The sequence below is a fragment of the Aspergillus thermomutatus genome (assembly GCF_002237265.1).
Source record: "Aspergillus thermomutatus strain HMR AF 39 chromosome Unknown NODE_217, whole genome shotgun sequence".
NCBI classification, from domain to species: domain Eukaryota; kingdom Fungi; phylum Ascomycota; class Eurotiomycetes; order Eurotiales; family Aspergillaceae; genus Aspergillus; species Aspergillus thermomutatus.
In genome coordinates this window covers 38,448-50,551 of record NW_020798267.1, presented here as the reverse complement: position 1 = coordinate 50,551, position 12,104 = coordinate 38,448, and the positions used below count along the sequence as shown (strand labels likewise).

Sequence of the window (12,104 nt, the reverse complement as noted above, 5' to 3'; positions counted from 1 at the left end):
ATCTCCCCTGCCACCAATACCACAACGCATAAGTTCGTCGGCAGCGTCAGATCAGTATAAGAGACAGCCCTCCACCAATCTCACCCCCGCAGACTCCATCTTCCGCTCCACGCTGGACAATACCACCATCGCCAGGACACCCGATGCTACAAGCACCAGCATCAGCATCAGCATCAAACGCAGCAAACTCCACTCCTGCACACTCACCAACTCCTCCACCCGCCGCTGCACCCTGTCCAACACAACCCTCCTCAACGTCCCCGCAGCCCGGTCGCTCGACGCAAGCGACTCCTCACTATCTAATATCCGCCGTGTCCGACGGAGCGAGATACGCCACAGCGCCGTGAGCGATAGCGCTGTGAGACGGAGCACGGTGGTCGACTCGACCGTGAAGCAGGGCTGTCTTCTCCGGCGGAGCAAGCTGGACCATGTGACTGCCTGCAAGAGCCGGTTGAAGAGGGCGGTCCTGAGGGACTGCGAGGCGAGTGAGTGTGTGATCATCGGGACGGAGTTTACGGGGATGAGGTTGAGGTTCGGGGTGTGGAAGAATGGGCGGTTGGTGGGGAGGATTGGGGAGGGGGAGGTTGTTGCGGAGGAGATTGGGGAGGTAGGTTTTTTTTCTGTTTGCTTATTTCTCTGCTTTGTGTTTGAGTGATGTGCTGATAGTGATGAAGGGCAAGAAGGGCAAGGATGCTGTCCCTGGTGATGCGAAGGTTGAGAGGCTCGATTACAAGATTCTCCAGGAGGAGAGCGAGTCGGAGGATGAGTCCAGTGTGAGTGACGAGGAGGCGGAGCGGCCGCCGCCGTATGCGCCTTGATTTGGTTAACTTTGAGGGCCGTGCATGATTCATATTCATGATATGTAATGATGCTATGATGTCGCTATGTACGTGTTTATCCAGCAACAACATACTGCTTCTCCGTCTTCAACTGGCTCAGGGTCTCATTGCTGAGCTTCAGAGTATCTGCCACGATCTGCCGCGGCGTAGATGCTATCCATTGACCTAGTGCGATGTCTGATATCCTTGTTAGCATGACCCTAGAACAGAGCTGAGAGCTACAGGCTACTGCTACACTCACCGGTGAACTTATCTGCCTGGAGCACCTCAAGGAACATCAGGTCGTCGTCGCCCGTATTCTCGATATAGTGACTGTTCGACTGCGGGAAGTATCCCACATCCCCGGCCCGGTAGTCGAACGTGGTCGCCGTACTGGGCGCCGAGAACAGCGTCGCGCGTCCCTGGCCCCGGATAAAAAAGGTCCACTCGTCGCTGCTCGGATGCCAGTGGATTTCGCGCATCCCGCCCGGCTTGACGGTCACGACTGCCGCGGAGAAGTTACTGGCGATGGGAAAGGTTACTGGGTCGACGATCTTGACTGACCCGCCGGCGACCTCGTGGGCGGGCTGCTCCGAGAAGTGGTACGAGTAGCTTTGCGCTCTGGGAACGAGGCCGGCGGCTGTCGTGACGTTTTGAGCCTCGATGTCTTTGGGGGCCGGGGTGCCGGGGAAGATGTACAGTTCGTCCTCGGGGATGTTTTCGAATGCCGCGATGGGGACACCCAAGTCTTTGGCTAGGACTTCTTTCTAGTTGCTATCAGTCATCTTTGGACGAGGAGAGGTGCGGACAGGTGCATACCGGGTTATGTGCAAAGACTTCCGAGGCGAGGAATGTATTATCCTCGGAGAAGGAACCGTCATCGAAGACGAGAAGGAACTCGACGCCTGTGTCGAGGGCTTGGATGGAGTGAGGAATGCCCCTAGCCGATCAGCATTTCTGTTTACGATGATGGCTTGCGTGACATACGGAGGGAAGAACCAGACATCGCCTTCGCTCACGTCGTCGATGAACGTTTCACCATTCTCGTTGATGGCCTGACGGTCAGCAAACATCGGTGAAAGGCGGGGAAACGTACCTGAATACGACAGGATCCATTGAGGACCAACGACCACTCCGCCGCAACATGCCAATGCAGCTCCCGATACGCACCGGCTTCGAGGCGCATGTCCACACCGGCCATGAGTGTTGCGTCTGGCATGACGTTGGTATTCTCCTGTCGGGCCCACCCAGCCCCATCTTTGCCGAGTCTACTTAATTAGCAACCTCCTTCAAGCGAACGGTTGGCCTACCTGTTGTGACTGAGTCCTATGAAAGGTTAGCATGGTGTACCATCATGAAGATAAAGACATACCCATCGGCCACTGAGCATTGATCGTTTGACCATGATCCGTCCCGGGAGGAGCCAGCTTATCACTATTGATCTGATCATAGTAATCATTCCCTGCCACCGTGAGCAACTCCAATCTCATTAAATGCGGGGCTCAAGACGAACGACGTACTCGGTCCGGGATCCGTCCCTCCCAGATCCCCCCGGATAGGCTGGGGATTGTCCACAGTCTCAAAATCAAGATACACCCCGTTATCCGCATCCTCCTTTTGGCCAGTCACCAGGGTATACTTGACCTCCGTCGACTGCTCTGTGATTGTATTGGAGGAGGAATAACCTAGCAGATCCTCCGAGCCCCTCAACGGAGGATTCGAAGGCTGGGCTGTGGGCGCTCCATCTGCCCAGGGGAGAACAAGAAGGAGAGCTTGCAGGATGTGGACCGACTTCATTTTGGGATCAGGCTTGATATGGTCCGAGAATCAACCCCATTGCGCGAGATGACTCCCTTATATACCACAGTTCTGCGGAGGAGAATGGGCATGGCCGGGTATCAACAGGGTCAGTACCCCTCACCGTCCGGATATTCCTTGATACAACATCATGGTCCAGTCCAGGCAGCCCTAGTCGACCGGCAACGGATTACCCCTCATGAGAGGAAGACCATGTCGGATGGTAGGCAGAGCATCAGCCCTGTGGGGGGAAGGTGAACGTAAGAAGCCAATGGGTCGCCTGATGTGGGTAGTCCGATGGCGGATGGCCTGAAGAATCAAGAATGTGATAGTATGGTGTAATTCTCGCTGACATCAGTGGGGATATTGCCCAGTACAGTGTACACATACTCAACAAGACATCACCATAGCACCATAGCACCATAGCACCAAATACCAAGCCACACCCATCCTAACCCTAACCCAGCCAGGAAACCTCCTCCGACCTCCCCAAATCCAACAAGTATCGCAGTATAACCCAGTAGTAGTACAAAACCACCTCTCCACCTGCAATGCACTACACCCAGCACATCACATTCACATCCTATACTGCAGATACTATTAGTCTCCTGTGGCAATTATAACCAGTATCGTATCCCCCGCACGGCGAGTCATACCCGCTAGTGCTACCAAGAATAAACACACCCATGCAGAATCCCCTCCCCACCTCGCTTCGCAGGCTGCATCATTTTCCGCTATGAGGTGGATACCGTTTCCAGGATAGCCAGATAGCCAGATAGCCACGGCACGAGTGTGGATAGAACCCGTTGGCCGTTGCCCCAGAAGACTGCACAATGGGTGGTATCTTACCCCGCACGAGGGCATTCTCCAAGCTCTGTACGTGCTCTGAGGGAATTCGAGATGGGAACGGATGCTGGGTATATTGGGTGTACGTATGCTTCTGACTTGCTGATGCAAGGCTAGGTGGAGTCAGAATGGTGGTCAGTACTAGGCAGCTGCGTTGAGTAAGACCTATGTGGCTTGGCAGGTAAGCTGTTGTCTATGTATTAGGATATACGTGTATATACACCAATGTCTATTGAACATCAAAGTCAGAGCAAATCATATCTCATCGCCCATCAGAGTCATTGGGGACGGTCAGTGTCACGAACACCCCTTTGGAACCCGACAGCTCTTCCGGGCCTCCTCCGGCATGGTCATGTATATAACGTCTCGCACCTCCTTACCCACCTGCTCCACCGCGTCCATGGCCCACAGCACATCCAGATGCTCATACTCCTCAATCACCTTGGAATGTACCACCTGCACATGCGGCTCGCGTCCGCCCCGGAACCGCTGGAGGAGACGCCGCCCGTCGACCAGCGCATCAGACCCGGCGACCCACAGCGCAAACGGGGGCGTCTGCGGCCCGTACCAGGCGGTGTCGGTGCGCGGGCCCGGTTGGTCTCCGTTGTGTTGCAGACGGAGATCCTCCTCCATCTCGGCAAGGGTGTCTTCCATCGTGGCCAGGATGCACCGCTGCGTCGCGAAGCAGCCCCGACCCAACCACCACCGTATCGTCTCGCTGCTGACATACACCGGCGCGAATTGGAACATGCGATCGCGCAGTCCGCGATCCCAGCGGGCGTCGCTCCAGCTGAACAGGTGCGCGAAGACATGATACCCCAATGCTCCGTAGATGCGGGGATGGAGGAAGCGGTGGACGGTCATCATGATCGGGATGAATGCGTGGATGCCGAAAACGGTCCGGAACATGCCGGGCGGAACGGCTCGCATGAATCGAAAGTAGAATCTCTCGATCAAAGGTCCGGCATATACGGCCGGCGCGAGGGCACAGAAAACAGATATCCTCTCGCCCAGCTCCGGGCGGTGGTGTTTGGACAACGCCACGAATGTCTGCGTCGTGCCTTGCGAGTGGCACACAAGCCCCAGCTTCTCAAACCCGGTCTCAAACAGGACCCGCGAAACAAGCGCGGTCAGGTCCTGCACGCCCATCTGCCGGATGTTCCACGCCCACATTCGCGGATCGCCGGCCGATAGCGTTGTATGCTCCGGCGTCATCCCACAGCGATTATTGCCTAACCAGACATCGTACCCGGCTTTACAAAGATAGAAAGCCAGACTGTCGTCGTCGTTTGTACAGAACGCACCAGCACTCTGCAACAGTCCATGAACCAGCAAGACAGGATAGCGGCGGTTTCGACCGGAAGCATTCACCTGCCTCCGTCCAGTAAACACGTCCGGGCCTCGGGTCCCTCTCTCCTTAGCAGACAAGGGCGTATACTCCTGCGGGTTATAGACATGCCACAGCGTGATGATGAACCCATCCTCCGTCTGGACTCGGAACGTCTCCACATCGAGTCCCACCCGCCTCGCGTAATACGCAACATCACAAACAAGCAAGTCCCTCCCGCCCTCCAAGGGCGGACACTCATCCGGCGCCTCCTCGTCAACATCCCTCTTCGCCTGCCGCTGTTTCCACCGCCTAAGCTCCTTCTCCCGATTCAACTGCCGCTCGCGCTCCTCGGCATAAAATTTCCGCCGAGAGTTGGGATCCTCACCGCCAATTCGAAGCCGAAGATTGTGCAGCTGCGTGCCAGCGAAGCCTACAAGCGCACCAATCACAACGACCCCCAGGAACAACAGCGACAGAACGAACGAGACACAACGCAGCGCCACACAGCGTACCGTGAGCGCCAGCGAAGGCGGACTGTACGAGGGAAGCGGTGGGAACAGCGGATGCGCCGGAAGAGCGGTGTCGGGCTGGTACCGGTGCTGCGGCTGCAATTGCGATTGCGATCGCTTCTGCGTGTCCTCCAGGAGTCCGTCCGTCACCGCTGCGGCCACTGCTGATTCGACCTTTTCGTCTTCGCGACTAGTCCTCAGGTTTCGTAGTTCGATGTCGGGACTGGAGCGGAGGAGGTTGCCTGTTGCTTTGGGCGTGGGGGGTTGGACGTCAATGGGGTCACTCTGGAGAAAGATCCTCGAGGACCGATTGTGTATTGTAACGTCTTCTTCCTGCGTGAGGTCCAGGCTGGCGGGCCGTTCTGCGGTACGTGATGCCATTAACATGGTGTCAGGGGGTACTGGATGTAGTAAAGACTGGAGAATGCCTCATTTTGCCATATTCGTGGTCAAGAATGGGAAAGAGAGAGAAAGCGAGTGTACGACTGGCCGTAGAAGAGGTACTGTGAACATTGACCAGGAGAATCAAGAATGACCACCGACTTGGATATCGTGCACGGACTCCTTACAGGTTTCCGGTTTCAGAACAAGCTCAGGCCCTTTTCACGTGAATCTTGGAGATAGCGGGTCAGGTTCTCCAACTGCTGAGCCCCCCAGCCAATCATATCATGCCTCCCCGGCCATGCGGTCATAGTGCCTGACGCGGCCTGAGGCGTCCACGGGACATGGTTCGCCTCAGGAGTCAACCAACGGCAGGAATTCACGAATTACAATGGAAGAAATTTAGGAATGATCTGATCATCTACCATTCATCGAACATATCAATCATCAAGAGTCCAGGTATCTCCATATGCGCCGTTAAACTGCCCATCAAAACAAAGATGAATGCTTCCCAACAAACAAGAAAGAAAAAAAAATTAAGCCTTTTCCAGGTGCTCAAGCTTGTGCTTCTCTTGAGCGTCAGCCTCGAGCTGAGAAAGGTTGGCCTTGTTGCGTCCCTCGGCTACATCCCGGACATCGGTGAAGTGCACCGAAGGGGCGAAACCAGTCGACTGCCAGGCCTTGGAGATCTTTCCATAGAGCTCATCGACTTGCTCGAGAGAAAGACCCTTGGTCTCATAGATGCAGGTATACACAAAGACAAAAGCGATGAAGCAGAAGCCACCCCAGATGAAGAATACCTTGGACTGCAGGTTGGCATTGCCCGGGCCGCTGTTGACCATGTAAGGAGTAGCGTAGGCGATGGCCCAGTTGAGCAGCCAGTTGGTAGCAGTTGTGATGGAGAGACACTTGGCACGGGCCTTGAGTGGGAAAAGCTCACCAGTCACAACCCAGGCAACAGGTCCCCAGGAACAGGCGAAGAAGAAAATGTAGATGCACACGAAGGCGATCAGGACCTTGTTGGCCACGTCGGACGAGGTTGCAGTGCCGACGATGGCGACGATAAGCTGGCTGACGCACATACCAACAGCTCCAAACATCAACAGAGGACGACGACCCCACTTCTCGACCATGTAGAGACCGGGGAAGGTAGACAGCACGTTGACGATGTTGGTGATGAGAGTGATGACGAAGGGATTGCTGATGCCAGAGGCATTGAAAAAGGTGGTTCCGTAGTAGACTAGAAAAATCAGCAAGGCCCGGATACTGGAAGAAACGAGGAGGACTTACAGATGAAGTTGACACCGGCCAACTGCTGCAGAGCTTGGATACCGCAACCGGTAGCCAGTCGCTTGCCGATGGAGCCACGGAGAATCTCGAGGTAGCTCGCCGTACCCATGGTTAGCTCGTACTCATGGTTGGCCTGAATCTCGGACAACTCCTCAATGATGGCTGGATCGTTGATATCAATGCGGCGCAGGCGGGCAAGAGCCTTAGCGGCGGCCTCGTGCTTATCCTTCTTGATCAGGAAACGAGGGGTTTCTGGAAGAACCAGCATACCAGTGACGAGGATAATAGCCCAGGCAAACTGGATTGCAACTGGAATCCGGTAGCAGCCAGTGTCCATACGATCCTTGGTGGCATTGTTCACGATGGCAGCAACCAGCAGACCAATGGTGATGGCCAGCTGATAGGCTCCGACGATGGTACCACGAATCCATTTGGGAGCTGTCTCGGATTGATACAGGGGAACTGGTCCTGTCAGTACACGGCCACCAGGAGGGGGCAAAGGGATGAGCAACACACCAGTCGCAGAAAGAAGACCAACACCGAATCCGGCGAAGAACCTGCCAGCGACGAACAACGGGATGGAAGTGGCGGCGGTCTGAAGAATGACACCAACGCAGAAGACGGCCGAGTCGATAATCATACCAATGCGTCGTCCGAAGTAATCGGCAACAGGCGCGGCGCCCAGAGCTCCGAAGAAAGTACCAGCAGACAACAAGGAGACGATCATCGATGATTGAGAGGATGTGACATCAGGCCAGTTGTCGTCAGGGTTGATGTAGCCGGTGGAGAAGAGCTTCCGCCAGTACTTCATAGCAAGGATGCCACTGATGGTGCCGGTATCATAGCTATAACAGTCCTTTGATCAGCTGCCGTGCCAAGGTCAATCAAAATTGGGTCCGAGTCGGAGGCTTACCCGAATAGAATACCACCAAACGCGACGAACAAACCAATGATGATGGCAGGCGCCGCAGAGCCTACCGCATCATCGGGCTTTCTTAACATGAAGCCCATGATGAGAGTCTAGTGTAGTAATGTGCAAAGGACAAAGTGTATGATCAACAAGTCCAAGAGTATTGGAAGTCTTGTCAACAGATAAACGAGATACCCTGAGACACTGACACAATGGCAGTAGAGGATGGATTGGGAGAGAACGAAGAGGTCAAAGAATTGACGATCACCCTGGGGTATGCGGGAGATTTTATACTCCCCAAACCGGCTTCTTGAGAGTTAACCTGAATGAAAAAGGAGAAACCTGGGGATAACCCCGCCATATCCACAGAGGCAAAGCACGAATGCTGGTTGGCCGCAATCAGCTTCCTGGCGCAGTCATTTCAAAACGACGGGCAGTCCACGGGACAGCAGTCAGCAGCGTGTCTGGACTCCACTGTGCCGGCCGTGTCTGGAGTCTGGTCCGTCTGGAGTCCGGAGTTTCTATGGAGGAAGACAGGGACACGAGGAGTGCAGCCGCTTCAGCGTATGGGATGCCGAAACGGTCTGAAGCCGCGGGGACTGGAGGACACACACGAGGCCGTTTGCATTCGGAATGGGGAAGTAATCCGAGGTGCTGAGGCTTCATTGGCCGATAGCAACAACATCAGACCGCATCTGAGACACAGAGCAAATAGTCGCTGCAGTGGATGAATTCTAGAAACCCACTCGGTTCGGGGACACCGAAGGGTTCATTGGTTGGTTGGGTTGATCAAGCTACGTCGATGGCGGCGTTAGACTTTTCTCTCTCTTTTTTTTAGGGGCCCCTCCGCCCCTGAAGGCCTGAACTGTTCCCGTCGGTGTACATTTCGAGACCGGGGATCATCGACCACGGGCCAGACTCAGTGTCGAAGTGAGACGTGGGTTTCTGACTGTCGGCACCCTGCACTGTTTGGTTTGATGCTGTTGACTTGGGAAGAATCACCGAGGGAAAGCCGGATGCGGGACCTGGAGATTGTGTCTGGAGAAAGATGAGAAGTGCAAGTCCGGAGTCGGGAAGAAAACCTGGAGATGCCGGAATCGGGCATGATTGTCGGCCCCTCGTGACATTTCGGGGTGTCAGACTCAGCACGATCCCGGCCACTCTTCGGCGAAAACAATTAATTTTACAAATGACAATAGTGAGAGAAACCTAAAATAACTTGCCAGTGGCAATCAGTGGAAATCATCTCAGTGGCTTGGCTTGACTATTGAGAATCAAGTCTTGTTGGCATCTAGAAATTTCTCGCAATTATTGGAGAGTTGATTCTGCGGTTGAGGGAACCTGAGGCCTCGAGGCAAAACTCCCCCTTGCTTGTGACAGTACTCCTAAGCAGGACGCTCTGGATGGTTTCATTTCTGTACACTTAGGTAACAAGAATTCGATCTGAACTGGGGCAATCTGGATGATGATGATACACTAGAATCAAATAGAACCTGAACCATGGATTCGATAATTTTTGCCCTGTCCCTGCGCAACTCAGAATTGTGGGCTTGTTTTTATTAGGAGACAGCGAGATAAATCCCTCATTGACAAGGATGCAGAATTGACTACTGCAGACTCCTGTACAAAGCAAGGTATATCACATCTCCCCTCTCTTCTTCGTCGTTCTATTTTCTTCCCATTACAAGTACGTAGTCTAATACTCCGTAGACTAAAACTTCAAGCCACCCGAACAAGAATCTCTAAGAATCAAGACCATCAAAGCCAAACACTGTTAAGTGATGATTCTCACCGCCACGGCGCCACCAGAAAAAAAACCTTGCCGATCAGTAATTTCCACTGAAGCTTAAACTCATGCTGATTCTAATTCCCAACTTTTTAACCAGTATCAAGGACCCAAAGAAAAAATATATTAGAAGTGCTGTGGCAGGTCTTGGTGGACACTGCTGTGGACTTTCTAGATACACTCAAATGGTCTTGCGTACGGTTGTGGTTTGCTATGGACTTTATTTATCTTCTGTCAGTGTCATTATACCACGCCTGAACAATGATTGACTTTTGTCAAGTCAATCACCACCGCCAGATCAAAAAGAAATACCAGGCAAACACGACGCTGGCCACGAGCTGGACCGAACCAATCAGCTCCCGTCTAATCCTGGCAAGAGTCGGACGGCCGGCCCCGTGTTTCCGCCGATACCCATCGCTCTGCGGTTTCCACTTGGAGTTCTGCTCGGCCTCGTACTCTGCTAGTCCTGGGTAAGCATCAGGGTAGGACTTGGGCCGGGGTGGTGCATTCACCGCGCGACTGGCCAGACCGCGCGGTGATGGAAGTGTAGAGCTGGACGTACTGGAGGATGGAGGGATGGAGGTGATCGATGGCGAAGACGTGTACAAGTCTTGTTCGGAGAGAGGGAGGATGGGATCAGGCGAGTTCGGCTTTGGGAAGTACAGCACTAAAACAACCGCCCGGATGAGAAGGATGGTAAACGTAAATCCAAGAAGAAGCCCGTAGTGGATGAAAATGCCCAGCTGATCCGGGAGGAGGCAAAGATGGTTCTGGATCGTAGCCGAAGCGTGCTCACTCGGCTTCCCCGTCGTCAGATCAATAGGATTCCAGAGACTGGTGAGTAAAAAGCCAGGGTAACGGACTCCCATGGCCCAGCTGAAACTCTTCACAGTAATTTCCTTGGGTGAGCCACTAAACTCGCGGTGGGAGATCTCGCAGTAGTCATGGTCATCGCCCGAGTAGACCTGCACAAGATTGGACCCAATATTGGAAACAAGATCTTTTGAAATGGTCTGTGTCAAAACATTCTGGTACTGATAGCCTCCACCGAGCCTCAATGAGTTCGGCTCGTCCTCCTCAAGCTCCCCATCTGAGGAGGGAGGATAGCGTTCTCTGAAAGGTCCACACGGCGTAGCCGGCCTGCGGTACAACGGCACATGGGTCAAGAGAATCGTCGGAAGACCAAGAGCTTCCCACTGCGGATCCTTGGCGACCGCATTTTCCAACACCTGCACGGCGTCGTGCTTGAAGAGACGGCCTTTGCTCCCTTGAGTGTCATTCCGCAGCATAACCAGTTCCTCCGTCTCGGCCTTGGCAATATGTCGAGGCATTTCATTGAGAAAGTCCTTCGCCTCCCTCCAAATATGCTCATTAGGCTGCTCTCCATCCCCGGCTCCAGCGCCGGAGCTGCCTGTCTGCGGATCGGGCTGATCCATCGCGCTCAATGAAACCGTATCGATCGATACGAACGTGTGGTTCCCAATCACGTCGACACGATTCCCTTGGCCAAAGAATGACTGGAATCGTTCACGGACGGGCACCTGAACACCCGACCCGAAGCCCAGGTCATGATTGCCCGGTAGACTGGCAATCATCCGTCGACCTCGACGCTCACTAGAATGTCCGTCGCCCACATGAAACTGATCAGAAAAAATCTTCACGAATCGATGATATTCCTGCTTCCAGAAGGAATCCTTGTATTTCTGATAGCGCTTCTCAGGGCTAGTCGTCGACGATGTTCCCCACTCCCTACCCCCGTCGAATAGGTCACCAAGAAATACGACCGAGTCGGGGCCTAGCATTTGTTGGATAGTTGTAAAGGAGCGGCGGAGATACTGGTCTGTGTACTTGACCGTCAAGGTCGAAAGGGGCCATGGCCGACCGGGGTATGTATGGGGATCAACAAGTTGCGGATCGGCTATAAACACAACGTGATGTGGTGTGGCATCCCGGGGCTACAAAGAGTTAGCACTCCATCGATACAGAGATATGACCCGATCACTAACCCACTTCTCCCACTTGTCCCAGGCACACTTTTCCAGACTCTCCTGGAAAACAGTCCGTTCTCCCCACCACAGCGTCAAAACCCACAAGAATATCAAGGCGTTCGCAACAGTAAACACACGCCTCACAAAACGCCAGCAGATCTTCTGAAGTCCAGCTCCATTGTAATCATTTTCGACCCCGCTGAGTGCAGCAGGCATTCTCCGTTCGCGTAGTGTCGTAACCCATCTTCTGGCCCACAACGGTAGCGCCTGGGTTAGACGTTCATGGAGATTGGTAGGCTCGGCGAAGCGATCGCGGCGGGAAGATCGATACGCATTCACACTGTCACTACGTGGATAGGAGTAGCTCATGGTTGTGTTGCTGAGTCCAGGAAATAAAGCGACGGCTTAGTGTGTAGGCCACATTGCTCGAAACTCGATGACACGAAGTG

The 12,104-nt window shown here is 54.0% G+C and overlaps 5 protein-coding genes across 5 annotated transcripts; 1 reads left to right on the top strand and 4 right to left on the bottom strand.

Moving 5' to 3' along the window:
* Positions 1–50: 50 nt before the first annotated feature.
* Positions 51–818, top strand: CDV56_105732 (uncharacterized protein; the record flags this gene model as incomplete). The annotated part of the gene is made up of 2 exons (XM_026759351.1): positions 51–607; positions 675–818. Coding segments are annotated over 2 exons (701 nt in total), but the record flags the coding sequence as incomplete, so codon positions are not given.
* A 76-nt stretch (positions 819–894) lies between these two features.
* Positions 895–2,615, bottom strand: CDV56_105597 (putative oxalate decarboxylase; the record flags this gene model as incomplete). Its single annotated transcript, XM_026759216.1, has 8 exons — positions 895–1,016; positions 1,081–1,585; positions 1,638–1,758; positions 1,806–1,873; positions 1,915–2,086; positions 2,129–2,144; positions 2,191–2,280; positions 2,339–2,615. 8 exons carry the CDS (start codon positions 2,613–2,615, stop codon positions 895–897), a joined length of 1,371 nt encoding a protein of 456 aa, XP_026611609.1.
* Positions 2,616–3,758: 1,143 nt separating this feature from the next.
* On the bottom strand, positions 3,759–5,687 carry CDV56_105363 (putative ab-hydrolase associated lipase; the record flags this gene model as incomplete). The annotated part of the gene is made up of 1 exon (XM_026758982.1): positions 3,759–5,687. The coding sequence occupies one exon, from the start codon at positions 5,685–5,687 to the stop codon at positions 3,759–3,761; it is 1,929 nt and encodes a 642-aa protein (XP_026611608.1).
* A 530-nt stretch (positions 5,688–6,217) lies between these two features.
* Positions 6,218–7,982, bottom strand: CDV56_105178 (sugar porter family MFS transporter; the record flags this gene model as incomplete). Its single annotated transcript, XM_026758797.1, has 3 exons — positions 6,218–6,921; positions 6,972–7,816; positions 7,885–7,982. The coding sequence occupies 3 exons, from the start codon at positions 7,980–7,982 to the stop codon at positions 6,218–6,220; spliced, it is 1,647 nt and encodes a 548-aa protein (XP_026611607.1).
* A 1,969-nt stretch (positions 7,983–9,951) lies between these two features.
* CDV56_104858 (putative manganese ion homeostasis (Fr)) lies at positions 9,952–12,024 on the bottom strand (the record flags this gene model as incomplete). Its single annotated transcript, XM_026758477.1, has 2 exons — positions 9,952–11,622; positions 11,674–12,024. 2 exons carry the CDS (start codon positions 12,022–12,024, stop codon positions 9,952–9,954), a joined length of 2,022 nt encoding a protein of 673 aa, XP_026611606.1.
* Between the last annotated feature and the right edge of the window lie 80 nt (positions 12,025–12,104).